The sequence below is a fragment of the Ichthyophthirius multifiliis genome (genome assembly GCF_000220395.1).
Source record: "Ichthyophthirius multifiliis unplaced genomic scaffold scaff_1120509250996, whole genome shotgun sequence".
In the NCBI taxonomy this organism is placed as follows: domain Eukaryota; phylum Ciliophora; class Oligohymenophorea; order Hymenostomatida; genus Ichthyophthirius; species Ichthyophthirius multifiliis.
The window spans coordinates 18,312-32,543 of record NW_004086301.1 but is presented as its reverse complement, the minus strand read 5'-3'; the positions used below and the strand labels follow the sequence as shown (position 1 = coordinate 32,543).

At 18.0% G+C, this 14,232-nt stretch overlaps 4 protein-coding genes across 4 annotated transcripts, besides 16 other annotated features; 3 read left to right on the top strand and 1 right to left on the bottom strand. All coding sequences in view use genetic code 6, as the record gives it.

Moving 5' to 3' along the window:
* Nucleotides 1–451: 451 nt before the first annotated feature.
* Nucleotides 452–492: a microsatellite.
* A 98-nt stretch (nt 493–590) lies between these two features.
* Nucleotides 591–646: a microsatellite.
* Nucleotides 591–648: a microsatellite.
* Nucleotides 600–646: a microsatellite.
* Nucleotides 649–1,400: 752 nt separating the features above from the next.
* Nucleotides 1,401–1,434: a microsatellite.
* A 304-nt stretch (nt 1,435–1,738) lies between these two features.
* IMG5_126310 (MIR domain protein) lies at nt 1,739–5,001 on the top strand (the record flags this gene model as incomplete). The annotated part of the gene is made up of 6 exons (XM_004032214.1): nt 1,739–2,156; nt 2,235–2,506; nt 2,570–2,684; nt 2,819–3,316; nt 3,450–4,739; nt 4,793–5,001. The coding sequence occupies 5 exons, from the start codon at nt 1,739–1,741 to the stop codon at nt 4,550–4,552; spliced, it is 2,406 nt and encodes an 801-aa protein (XP_004032262.1). The 3' UTR covers nt 4,553–4,739; nt 4,793–5,001.
* Nucleotides 2,181–2,220: a microsatellite.
* Nucleotides 3,819–3,858: a microsatellite.
* A 230-nt stretch (nt 5,002–5,231) lies between the features above and the next one.
* Nucleotides 5,232–5,288: a microsatellite.
* A 45-nt stretch (nt 5,289–5,333) lies between these two features.
* Nucleotides 5,334–6,774, top strand: IMG5_126300 (MIR domain protein; the record flags this gene model as incomplete). Its single annotated transcript, XM_004032213.1, has 3 exons — nt 5,334–5,580; nt 5,764–5,887; nt 5,961–6,774. The coding sequence occupies 3 exons, from the start codon at nt 5,334–5,336 to the stop codon at nt 6,772–6,774; spliced, it is 1,185 nt and encodes a 394-aa protein (XP_004032261.1).
* Nucleotides 5,621–5,671: a microsatellite.
* Nucleotides 5,628–5,665: a microsatellite.
* Nucleotides 5,693–5,759: a microsatellite.
* A 1,891-nt stretch (nt 6,775–8,665) lies between the features above and the next one.
* On the top strand, nt 8,666–12,335 carry IMG5_126290 (MIR domain protein; the record flags this gene model as incomplete). Its single annotated transcript, XM_004032212.1, has 10 exons — nt 8,666–9,553; nt 9,597–9,813; nt 9,870–10,210; nt 10,254–10,597; nt 10,650–10,853; nt 10,894–11,056; nt 11,102–11,859; nt 11,908–12,084; nt 12,128–12,218; nt 12,267–12,335. The coding sequence occupies 10 exons, from the start codon at nt 8,666–8,668 to the stop codon at nt 12,333–12,335; spliced, it is 3,252 nt and encodes a 1,083-aa protein (XP_004032260.1).
* Nucleotides 12,220–12,257: a microsatellite.
* A 405-nt stretch (nt 12,336–12,740) lies between the features above and the next one.
* On the bottom strand, nt 12,741–13,884 carry IMG5_126280 (hypothetical protein; the record flags this gene model as incomplete). Its single annotated transcript, XM_004032211.1, has 5 exons — nt 12,741–13,224; nt 13,272–13,409; nt 13,456–13,523; nt 13,588–13,774; nt 13,828–13,884. Coding segments are annotated over 5 exons (768 nt in total), but the record flags the coding sequence as incomplete, so codon positions are not given.
* Nucleotides 13,411–13,454: a microsatellite.
* A 70-nt stretch (nt 13,885–13,954) lies between the features above and the next one.
* Nucleotides 13,955–14,027: a microsatellite.
* Nucleotides 13,962–13,988: a microsatellite.
* Nucleotides 13,967–14,023: a microsatellite.
* Nucleotides 14,028–14,232: the final 205 nt, after the last annotated feature.

The window sequence follows — 14,232 nt, the reverse complement described above, 5'->3', positions numbered from 1 at the left end:
AATTATGAATTTTAATGATAATTCAAATACAATAAATATATAAAAAAAAACAAAAAATTTTATATATTAAAACCAATTGATTTAATTTAAAAGCTTAATAATTAATTATAGATTTTAAAAAGATATGAATTAAATATTATATTATCAAATTTTATTAATTTAATATTATTTTTTATAATTAAAATGTATTAAATATTCTAACAAATATAAAAAAAGAGATAAAATTGATAAGGCTTAAAATAAAATAAAAATTATAAAGAAAAAAGTGTTGTGTGAAATAGTTTTCGAAAAATAAAAATATAAAAAGTAAATAATTAGGAAAATAAAAATGTAAGTAAAGTATTTTTGCCTATGATATTAACAAAAAAATAATTATAAATTGCAAAAATAAATAAAAATAATTAACTTAAATAAAATCATAATAATATAATATGAAAAATACAAAGATAAAAAAAATAATAAATATTTAAACTAAAAATAAAAATATTTAAATAATATATTTGCAAAAATATTATAATAATATTTATTTTAATATAAAAAAATTAGTAATTATAAAATTTATCTATAAAAGTATAATATATGCTATCTGATATTTATTAATTTATTTATTTATTAATTTATTTATTTATTTATTAATTTATTTATTAAATTTGGTATATTAAAAAAAAATTATTTAATTCTAAATATTATTAAAACATTTTTATATTCTAAATAATTTTATATTTTATATATCGTACTTTATTCAAATTTTAAATTAAACATTTCTAATTTGCAAATAATTTTTATTCTCGAAAAATTACTTTTTTATATTTAAATTAAAATTACTACCAATTTAATATTCAATGGTATATTTTTTATATTATCATATTTAATAATTTTCAAAAATATCAAATATTGTAAAATCAACTTAATAAATTTGATAGAATTTATATAATTGAAATTTTATTGAAATAGTATCTATTAATTAATTAATTAAATAGATGAATATACTTTATTAAAATTAATTATTTTTTCTTTGCAACTTTAATTGTTCAATATAAAATTAGTTTATTAAATTAATATGTATTTTATAAAAAGAAAAATAATAAAGATAATTAAAAAATACGATATGCTTTTTTAAATGCTCTTTAAATTATATACAAGAAAAATTCAAAGTTCAGTTATAAATTATATAAATTTTTTCTTAATTCCACTAAATTAGTAGAATAAAATATTTCTTACTTTCTATATATAAGAGTGTAAAAATTGATTAAGTTATTGAATAATATTTTTTTTTTTTAAAAAAAAAAACAAAAATAAAAATATTTATTTTTTTAAATAGTAAATAATTAGTTTTGAAAACTATTTTTATTAATAATATTTTTTTGTAGTTTTTTTTTATTGATAAAAAAAAAAAAATTTAATTCTTATAAAATAATTTTATAGAAATAATTTACATATTATTTTTAATACATTATTTTAATTGCATTATAATTAATTCATAATATAATAAAATAAAAAATATTTCTGTTTCTATATAATTTTAAAAAATGATAATAATTAAAATATAATTTAAAATAATATGTATTGAAAAATGTATTAAAAATAATTTAAATTATATATTATTTTTACATAAAAAAATTAATATTATAATCTTTAAATTGATAGGATTAATAGATATAATTTTTATTTTTAAATTATTTAAATACTGTAAAAAATAAAAAAATAGTTAAATATATTTTATAATATAAGGAAAAAAATGACAGAAGAAAACCATCATGGCGAGTAACCCATAATAACGATGGGGTCAATTATATCAATATCACATTTTGAAGATAATAACGTATTTGCATATGCTGACGGTCATATTAAATCGAAAGTAATGTTGAAGAATTTTACATCTTTAATATGTAAATAAGCAAAAAATAACTAAAATAATAGTCAAATCGATTCGGATAATTTATAAAATTAAAATGATATTCTTAAACTAAAAAAGCACGATAAATTTTCTGGATCTTTATTTTAAATATTTCCAAAGCTTTAAAATAAATAAAAAGAAGAAATAATGGGTAATATTTATGGCTCTCATTATTAATCATCTAGTGAATATTAAAGTTTAGAATTAGATATTATGAATAGATTAGATAAACAAAAAGAAGAAATCAATCTTTTAAACAGTCCTAATTAATAAGATGATAAAGATAAAAATAATAATAATCAAAATAATAATAATAATAATAAATAAGGAATAAAAGTCGAAAAAGAAAAAATAATGCAGTTTCAAAATAAATTATTAAATGAATTTAAAAGTAATTATGAAGCTTTTGAAAAACATAAAAATAATAGAATAACTTATAATCAAACAATCCAATTAATGCATATTAATTCTTCAAAATTTCTTGCTTGCCATCAAACTGAAGCTCATTATGAATAAGGAAATTTCCTTGTCACTTTAGATGATTATCCTTCTGAAAATACTTTATTTAGGATAGTTCCAGCTTTTAAATATTAAAAAGATGGAGATTTAGTAAATTATTAATTATTTATATCTTATTTTTGAAAAATAATAATTAAATTATCATATTAAAAGACAATATACGCAAATGAAATTATATTGATTGAAAGAGCAAATTAATTTCATAATAAAAAAACATATTTGCATACATCTGAAGAATTATTCAAACAAGATGAATAATTTTAAAACAGTTTAAATGTTTAAAAAAAAGAATTTAAATATCTTGGAATGGACAAAGAACAATTAAAATTAAAAGTAAAAATATCTAAAATAAATAAATAATTTAAATATTAATAAAAAAGGGAACATGGCATTCTAATACAGGTAAAGTATAAGCGAACATATAATAATAATTTACATAATAAAAACTTATAATAAAAAGAGAAGTTAATGGTTCATAAGAAGGAGATCCAACAAAATGGAAAATAAATTTATTTTCAAATTATACCTAGAATTCACACATGTATTTGAGATGTGGTAATGTAATATGGCTTCATCATTCTGAAGCAAATGCTTCTTTAGGAGCTTAAAGAAAAACAACTTAAGGAAATTTATTATAATAAAGAGATTGGTAAAATATAGATTCAAAAGAAAATTTAGAAGTGACAATTGTAAATTCAGATACTTCTAATTCTTTTGATGAGTATGCCGGAAATACTTGCGGAATGTGGATTGTAGAAAAAAAAGATTTTAAAAGTGGAGGTTATGTTTAATATGAAAAATAATATCGATTAAGGCATTTAAGTAGTGGTATTTATTTGACTGTAGAATCTAATTATAATACAAAATCTTAAAAAGAAAGATAACAATTATTTTTAAATCGTAAATAATTTTTTTATTTTTAATTTTATTTTTTTATAAAAAGCCAAGTAAGCAGGTAATAATTAAGATTTTTAATTCATGAAATTGACAAATATTCCCGATGAAAACACTTTGTTTGAATTTCACTCTTTAGAATAGATATAAGGAAATTAAAGCAATAAATAAATACGCTCCGATTCTTTTGTATAATTAAGACATGTAAGTACAAAAAAATGGGTTGATTTAGCACTAAAAAGCGAAGAACAAAGAATAAATGAAGCTTAAAAAAATGAAACTATGTATTCAAGTCATTATCCAAGTTTAAATGCAGAAAGAACCGAAAATTAAGTGTTTAAATTATTTTCTGCCAATGAAAATGAAGTTTGGGAAATTAATTTTGTGATATCTTCAAGCAGAATAATTACTAAATTAATGAATTTAATGGAAGTTTTAGAAATTCCCAGTATATCTAAAACAAATGTGGTACAAATAAACAATTAAATGTAAGAAAACAAAATAAACCTATAAGAAAACAAGAAAATATTATAAAAAAAAATAAAATAATCAATAATAATATTAGAATAACTAAATGAATTCTGTAATAACAGAATGCATAATAGTAGTTTAGATTAAAAGTACGGAACAATAAATTAGTTTAGATAGAAATTACTCAGAGAATAGTATTATATTGATATTCTTTGTAAACTTCTTAATGGAATGTTTACATAAGAAGAATAAAATAGATTAAATTTTTTAGAAAAAGAAATATAAGAATAAATTGAAATTGATTAAGAGATTAAAAATAAAGAATAATAACTTATTAAATAAGGAGATAAAAATAATTAATTTCTATAAAGAATTAGTAATAAAGGTTTTCTTTCTGTTCTTGATTATCTGACTTATTTAAATCTTAAAAAATATTTAAGCAAAAGTATTTATATCCTTCTTATTTCTATTTGTAAGCAAAATACTGAAAATGAATAATACACCTTTTAACTTATTCCTCTTTTTTAAGAGCATTGTAAATTTATTCCTGCAGCTATTGATTGTATTATTGAAATTATACAAAATAATTAACTCTTGCTTTATAAAGTTAATGAAAATATTTCCTTTTCTAATGATTTTAATTCTAAATATAGCCAAAATAAAATTTAATCATTAGAATCTTTTCTAAAATTAAAGATAATGTTTTAAATTAAATAATAACTAAAATTCATAAAATTTAATGAACTATTTTGTTAATTTGTTGTATAATGATAATTATATACTTAAGGCTAATTATTATAAATTTTTAAGTTCTATATGTAAATTTTAAAATGAAGGTCTATCATTAAATTAAGAAAACTTATATAAACTTTATAAATAAATAAATAAAAATAATTAAAATAAACAAATTTTCAAAGAAAAGTTTATGTAAACTATAGAAAATAAAGATAACATATAAGTAAAAATTAAATTAAATATAAATTTATTTGATAATTTTTGAAAAAATGATAGATAGAAATTCTTTGTTAGGAATTATCTTTCTTATCAGATGTTTCATTAGGTAGGAATTTTTTATGGAGATGTGAATTAATTGATTATTTTGAATGTGAGTTTTTATTAGAAAATATATGGAATGCTGGAATTTTCAAGAATTATGAACAATTAAGAAGTTGTTTTAGTAAATTAGCTATGACTTTATATATAGATCATGACCCTTTAAATAGAGTAATAATACCTAATTACTGTAGAATTTTCGATTATGTATAAATTTTTTTTTTATTTTTTTAATGAAAATAAAAGATTGATTAGAAAAATGAAATATAAATATTTTCTCCTGATTCAAATATATTTTAATTATATAGTAAGTTAGTTTAAAATTTGCTATCTTATTTCTAATTTGTATCTGAAAAAGTGGAAAAAGAATTTGATAAATATAAACTTTAAGGCGAAAAAAAGAAAGATATAATTAAAAATAAGAAGAATAAGATGATTAAAACTAAAAGAAAGAGGAGATGATTTATTGAATTCTGATTTACTTTTTCATTCTACAAATATGCTTAATCTTCTTTTAGAATTAAATCTTTTTAATATTTTAGGAAGATAAAAAGATTACTTTTTAATTGTTTAATATCTTATAAAACTAATTGCTTATGACAAAATAAATATAATTTTTTCAAGCACTTCTTATTACTAAGCATATGAAAGTTCAGTGGAAAGATAAAATTAGAAGAATAAATTAATGAATATGAAAATAAATGTTAATATTAATTTAAATAAAGATATGTTTAATATATTTTAAGGTAATTCATTTAATATATATATTTAATCTAATTTTTCTTATTTAAAATAATTCAATTTAATTTTAATTTAATTTAATTTAATTTATAAATTTATAAAAAATATTTATTAATAATATATATATATATATATATATATATATATATATATATATATATATATATATATATATATATATATAGTAGAAAACGATGAAGAAATTAGTGAATAAGATGAAAGCAATTTATAATATGGAATCTTGAATTCTAATTAATGCAAAATTGATGAAAATTTATTATATAATAATCCATTAATGAGAGGATTTTTGAAGTATAATCCTAATAAAAAAATTTATTTTATTTTATTTATAATATATATTTTATTTTCTATTAATAATAAAAAGAATTAACAGCTCATTACATAGTTTAGGAATAGATGATAATGATAAACTTAATATGGATATAAAAATAAAGCTATAAATATGTGATATATTTGAACAGTTTTTAAATATGAGATAAGATTACTTGATATAAAACGTAATGCATTGGTTCAGTAAGAATATTATAGATAGAATGAATAAGGAAGAAATACGAGATGATTAGAGTTTATAATAAGCTTTTGATGAAGGATTTAGTAAAATATTTCCTAATATTTCTAAAACAGGATTTTAGGAATTAGACGAAAGATATAAACCAAAAGATATTAACTAATTAAATCAAATTTTAAATTATAAATAATTTTTCAAAAATTTAAGAATAGAAAAAGATAAATAGTCTAAATTAAATTCTTTTGTATTTTAATCATTTACAAGTAATACTTAAATATTATACTTTTATTTATAAAAAATAAAAAAGACCAATAAGATGAGTTTTTTGATTTAGATTGTTTATTAAGTGTTTCTTACTGTAAAGCTTTACAACAAGAAGAAGAGAAAAAGAATCCTTCGTTTTCTATTTTACCTTATTTATTGTAAACTTTTTTTCTTATCCATAATCCTTAACTTGAAAAGAAAATACTTTCAATTATTTTAAGACTATTTAATTAAAGATAAGAACTTAAAGATAATTTAAATAAATTATAAGCTATTTTTGATGATGATAGAAAAAAACTATATAAAATTTTAAAAAATGAAGGATATAATCTTACAAAATGTATAGAAAAGACCGAAATTTGGTTTATATAATTCATTAATAATTATGATAATTACTAAGAGATGAGTGAAATTAAATAAATTTTTAATATTATATCAAATATTAAAGATTCTTTTTTTGATAGTCTTACTTATAATAATGATAAAATTGCTTTGAATTCCTAAATTGGCAAAAAAAATATAGATCCAATAAAATAAAAAATATTTTGTTTTTTAAAGACTTATGAATCTATAATATCATTAATAAAAGATGGTAAAACAAAAATAATAAATTATTTATATTATTTTTTAATAAAAACATATATTTTTTATAAAGGTATGCATCATTTTAATGCTATTATGAAGGATCAAAATTAACCTTTGAAAAAGAAAAAAATTATATTTAATATTTTCGAAAATTCTTATGAATTATTGTACAATTTTTGTAAAGGAAGCATTGAAAACTAACTTATTTTATATGAACATATAAATATATTATTATCTTATCTAGAATATGATGTAGGATAAATAAAATTGTTATGTTAAATTTACAAAAACAATAGTAATCTTTTGAAATAAAAAATTGACAAAAACATAATTGATAAATTAATAAACTTAATATTAAAATAAGGAAGATAGTCTCATTATTTGGATTTTTTTATTGTTATTTAGAAATGTTAAAATAATGTAAAAAAATATAAAATATTTTTAAATTTAAAAAATAATAATAAATTAAAGTATATTTTTGATAATTAACTATTAGTATTAAATACTTTTTTGCCTTTAAATAGTATGGGGTAAAATGAAATAAATTTGATGTTTGCCTTAGAAAAAAAAGGAGGAAAATAAAAAAACATAAGGTTTGATTTAAATAATACAAATTATATTTTCTAAGAATAAAGATAACCATTTTTAGAATATATGCAAAGTAATAATACTACTTTTAGAGATGAACCATTTAAATATCATGCAAAGTTAATAAATATGTTACTCTAGACTACATATATTAAAGTTTAAAATCAAAATGATACAGATTTTAATCCTAAAGAAAATTTCAATATTTCAATTGCTAAGTTAAAAACTACTCTTGATATTCAATTTATTAAAGATTGTCTAATGGAAAAAGATTACTATGGACCTATTGATAGTTAATCTGATTCTATTTAAATTTCTAAGGCTAAAGGATATTCTTATTTAAAACCTTATATTTTCGAATTTATTAAATGTGTTTATATTTAAAGTGAAACTTCATAATGTAATTTTAATTTTATTTAATTACTTTTTATTTTTAAATATAGTATTAGGAGGTGGAGAAAACTAATTAGTTTTCTAATTTATTGAAATTATATTGAACTGTGAAAAGAAAAGATTATACTAATTATCTAAAGCCGTGGATTATTAACCAAGTTTCTTAAATTATTTATTTAATTCTTTAATAAATTTATTGCTTAATTACCATGAAAAATATTTATAAAATTTTCCTAGTTCTGATGAAGAAAGAAAAGATTTATCAGTATTTTTTATAAAAAATTAATTAATTTTAATTTTTTTTAAAAAGGATATTAAATAATATGCTATTGATCTCCATAAAAAAATGCATATATTTGATAATTAAATAAATTCATAATAAATAAGAATACTTAATAAATTTTTAAGAAACTATTTAGATGAAGAAGAAATAAATATTCATTAAATACAAGAAAAGAAAATAGAAGTTGATAAAATATTTTTAAACAAAGATATAGATTTGATGGATTCAGGCAGATTATATGACTAAGTAGTTGTTTAAAGTAAAAGATATGAAAACAATTAAATTGTTTCTTAAGAAGATGAATAAGTTTCTTTAAATAAAGATGAACTAATTGTAATTAAAAATATTATTAATAAAAAAAATTAAAAAATTAAAAAAGGAAAAATGTTCAAAATAAACAGACAAACACATAATAAAAAGAAGCAAATTTTAAAACTTTACAAAAATAATGTTTAAAGGAATAAAAAATACAGTAAAATATATAAGCAAAGGTACCCCTAAAAGAAGTGTAAATAAAAATTTTGATGAAATAGAAATAGAAAATACATGGAAGTTATTTTTAGAATAATTAAATTATAATTCAGATGTATAAAATGAAATTGATAATGAAAAATCAGCTTTAACATCTGCAATATTAGACTGCAAGTAATTAATAAAGGATGAATTTTATAAAGATATTGAACCAAAACCTGATAAGCAAGCAATATTAAAGAAATTTATAATATTTTTACAATACGCGATAGAAGACATAACAAATAAAAATACAATAAAAGTACTTTTACAAGTTTTGAGAAACATGGTTGAAGAAAACAAAGAAAACGAAGAAGAATAAATAAAAATGTAAAATTAACTTGACTCATTAGGGGCGACAAGAATGGTATTATACGTAATAAGTGAGAACCATAAAAATTTAGATTCAGAAATGCTTATTTAATTTTTGAATTTTGTAAATACTTTATTAGAAGGAGGAAATGTGAAAGTTTAAAAAACTTTATTTGAGTTTTATACTACACATTAAAAATCAGAAGTTATATTTAAAAGATTTAATCATATTATTAGGAAGCAAATCACTATTATAGAATAAAAAGCTAAAGAAAAAAGTAAAGCTAGATCGAACACGATGAATTTGATATAAGATGAATTAGACAGCTCTAATGATTAAACTGATATTGAACTTCTAGAATTTGTGCTTAATTTCTTATAACTATCTTGTGAAGGACATAATCTTAAGTTGTAAAATTATGTCAGATAATAAACTAATTCTAGAAATAATTATGATATGATTAATGCTATTGCAGATTTGTTAAAAACATATTATTATGATGCAAGAACTTAAGTTGAATTTTTTATTACTATTTTTTATTTATTTTATTTTTTAGCAAATGTATGAGAATATGATTAAATGTCTTGATACTTTAAATGAATTCGTTTAAGGACCTTGTTTAGAGAATTAAATTGCTGTGTCTGAAAGTAAGTTTTTTGAAATTGCGAATGATATTTTTACTATTAAAAGAAATATTTAAGAGAATCCTATTTCTTAATAAATTACTATGAAATCTAAAGAATCGTTAAAATAATCTATTACTTAAAAAAAAAGTATATATTTTTATAATAATTTAAAAAATATTTTGCATTTTGTATTTTTCTTATAGATTAAAAAATAAAAAGTAATGAAGGATTAGAAAATTGGATGATTTATAGAATGCAAAACAAATGTCTTATTTTAATTTTAAGTTTGCTGGAAATGAGATATATAAATGAAAATAATATAATTATCAAAAAAATTATGAGAAATCTTCCTTTATCTTTACTTGAACCTTAATTAGTAGAAATTTATAAATTATATTAAGCAGCTTACGGAGAAAATTATTAAGAAGAGTGCTTAGAATATCTATCAAAAGATCCGAAATCAATAGTAGACGATAAAGGTTAAAAAAAATTAGAATGTGTCACTTAAAATGGATTCTATATTATATTCTTAATTTAATACTATGTAAATTAAATAAATATATTTATAAAATAATTTAAAAATTAAGCTTGAATATGATGATAAATTAGATAGTTAAATTGTAAGTTTATAGAAAATGCATAAAAATAAAGTCTTAAAAACTGAATAAAATGCACTTGAAGGCCTTTTATTCGGTGATAATATTTTAGGTTAGATAGCTTCTTTTGCAATGAACTTTCTAAAGGAAGGTTTATATGCAGCCTAATAAATGAAATCTTATGCAAATAATATAATGGCTAAAGGAGAAGAAGATGAAACTATAAAATAATAAAAAGAAGAAGAAGAAAATAAAAAAATGCTGAAAAAAGCTTTTTTCTTTTTTAGTGATCATACTGCACACATAGATGTTGTTAGAAATAATTAATTAGAAATGTATTTTTAATAATATATTAGTTATATAATTATTTTTTAAAAAAATTTAAAGTGTGTTTTTTATCTTATTACCTTTTACCGATTGTTTACCAAAGGATAAAAAAATTGAGTTTCATGAAAATGTTGATAGATAAAGTGTAAAAACTAAAGTAGGATATTTAATGCAGTAATGTAAATCTTTTATTGAAATTTCAAAACATGAGCACAAACTAAAAATTATTTTTTCTTAGAATAAATTTATAGCATTGTTTGCCAAGTAAATAATTTCATTTATATTAAAATAAAATAAAAAAAAGCTATGTAAACTTATGGAAATAATTAACTTTTACATTGACCTTAATTTTGAATATATTCATACTTATAAGTTTTAATAGTGATTATGAAGATAGAATTAACAATTATAGACTGTATGACGCTTTATCAGATTAAAGGTTATCATAAGATCGAACTGATTAAATAGTAACTATATTATTTATTTATAAATATATTTGTAAAATAAAATAGTTTGATATATTAGGTATTATAATGACAATATGTAGTAGTTTTGTAGTCTTGTTTTTTTTATGTAAAAATGTACCTTTAATAGTAAAGAAAGCATGGAGTGATGATATTAATTAAGGTTAAAAAAATAAAAATATGAGAGATTAGGGGGCATTTAAAATTCTAATAATATTTTTAACTAAACTATTTAAAGTAATATTCATATTCCTTTAGGAAATAGAAGTAATGTATTATATAGCCTATGGCGCATTAGCTGTGCTTGGGACTGTAATTCATCCATTTTTTTATACCTTTCATTTAACAGAAATATTAATTAGATATCCTACCCTTAAAAATGTAATAAAGAGTGTTTATATTCCGAGAACTTAGCTTTATTTGACTTTCGTTCTTTTCATTATTATTGTTTATACATTTACTTTGATTGGCTTTACTTTCTTTTATAAGGATTATGATGGAAATTGTGATAATTTACTTATTTGCTTTTTATTTACTTTCGATTTTACTTTTAAAGCTAATGGAGGTATTGGAGGATAGTTAACAGAAATGTGGGTATAAAAAGAAAAAGATAATGAACAAGAATATAATCCTAATTTTTAAGCTGGAAGACTACTTTTCGATAACTTTTATAATATAATTCTAGTTATTATAATGGTCTAAATTGTTGCTGGTATCATTGTTGAAGCTTTTGAAGAATTAAGAGAAAATGAACAAACTAAAAACAGAGATATTAGTGATAAATGTTTTATTTGTGATAATTTAAAGTTTTTTAATTTTATTTTTTTTAAATTCTTAATATTAAAAAAAAATAGAACTGATTTCAATAGAAAATAAGATACTAAAGGTGGATTTGTTGAGCATATTAAATTAAATCACTATATGTGGAATTATATTAAGTTTATCGCTTATATTTAATGGAAATAACCTACTGAATATACTGGAATCGAAAGTTATATTTTCGAAAAATGGCAAAACAATGATTTATCTTGGTTTATATTTTATTTATAAATTACATTTTATAATTAATAATAGGTTTCCATTGAATAAAGCGAGAGAGTTAGATGATAAAAGATATGAAGAAGATGAAGAAGAATTAAAATAAATAAATTAAATGAATTAAGATGTTTTTTTTTTTATATTTTTTATTTTATATTTTTTTTTTCTACATTAGATTATTGATGCTATGGAAGGACTTAAAGAAACACATAAAATAATAACAAAATTACATAAAAAAAAGTGATAGAAAAAATATAAAAATTTTAATATGTTTTTATTTTTAAAAAATAATTATTTTATATTATTAATTTATTAATAAGAAAAAAAAAAATTAATTTACTTAAAAATAAATATTATAAAAATTATTGATTTAAATATATTTAACTTCAAGTATTTATAAATCATTTATATAATATCAAAATATAAAATTATTTAAATTTAATTTTAGCAAATATATTTATATTTCATTTTGTTTTATATATATATATATTATATATTATTTATTTTGCTTTTATTAATTTTTCTGTGATTTTTTTAAAAAAAAGGTTATTGTCTATTTTCTCTCCTTTTTTTTTGATGATGAAGTTTATAAAAAAAAAATATATGAATAAATTATATATATAAAAAAAAATATATATATAACAACTAATTTTAAAATATGTTTAAATATTTATATTAAAAACAATAACATGCTTAATTTTTTTATTTTTTCTTTTTCCTTTAATCATAATAATTAAAAATGTAAATATAAAACACTTTAAATAAGAAAATAAAAAAAAATGAATAGATAGAGATAACAAAATAAAAATAAATCTCAAAGCATAGCTTTGACTAAATCATTAATAAAAACTTCTCTATTACCCCAGTCACCTCCTTAGTGGAAAGCGTGTCTTTTATTTCTGAATCCTCCTCTAGGTGTATCAAGTTTGAAAGGCCATAAAAAGTTGTTAGCTTCTTTGAAATGGGGTCCGCAGGTTGTAATTTCATGGACAAGGTCTTCAAAGCAGTTAATGTTGTATTTACCGAGATTTTATTCGATTAAAGTGTTATCAGTAATAGGAATTCTTTATCCATTAACTTTTGCGAATCCTCTTTTAAGGATTAATTTAGAAATTGTTTATCTGTTTGGGTACCTTTATTAATTTATAATTTTTATTTATTTAAATTAAAAAATAATTACCCTAAGGTTACAAAAGGAAGTACTTTCTTCAACATATTTAAACTGGATTTATTTACTTTGAAGAAGGTTCCATTGTGAATTTATCTAAGTCTGAAAAGTCTTAAAATTCTAATAACATCTGGGTGAAGTTAGTTTACACTTTATTTTTTTATTAATTATTTTTAATTATTATTTATTTTTTTACCCTCTAATTCTAATAACAAAAGCTACTTTGGGTTCAGCAGGTACGAAAAAGGATCCAGATTTTCTTGCCTTTTTATTTTAATTTTTAAATATTTAATATTATATATAATTTATTAGAATATTATTTATTTACTTTTCTTTTTTCTTCGACAACTCTTCTTTCTTAAGCAACATATTCAGATTCGTATTTTTAAGCTTTAGAAGTCCATTCAGCTTTTCTTTATTTCATTAATGCTGATCTAGTTTTTCTTGCTTCTAAGGCTGATTTTCTTAATTTTTCATCTCTTTATTGCTTTTTTTAAACGTTTTCTGGGACAAATCTATTTTTTTATTAGTTCAAAATATATTAATAAATATTAATATTGTTTCTTACTTAGCCATTTTCTATACTTTTTTCTTTAATTATTATTATTTTATTTTATTCTTTTAGTTTTATTAAAAATTTTTTTTTTTTTTAATTAATAAGTAAATTTAATATATCCTAAATAATTTTAACTTTTATTTTTTTTGTTTTTATTTATTGTTTTTATTTATAAATTTTTATTATTTAATTTTTGTTTTTTTTTATTAAATAAAATAATTTTAAATATTTATTATAGAAAAAAAATTTTTTGTTTTGTTTAATTTTATTTATTTTTTATTTATCCATAATTTATTAGTCTTTATAAAATTTTAAATTTTAAAAAGTTAAATATTTATTATAATTTGTAAAATAAACAAAAATATTTAATTTTTTATTTTAATGTATTTGAAAAAATTTAATATGTTTAATTTTAAT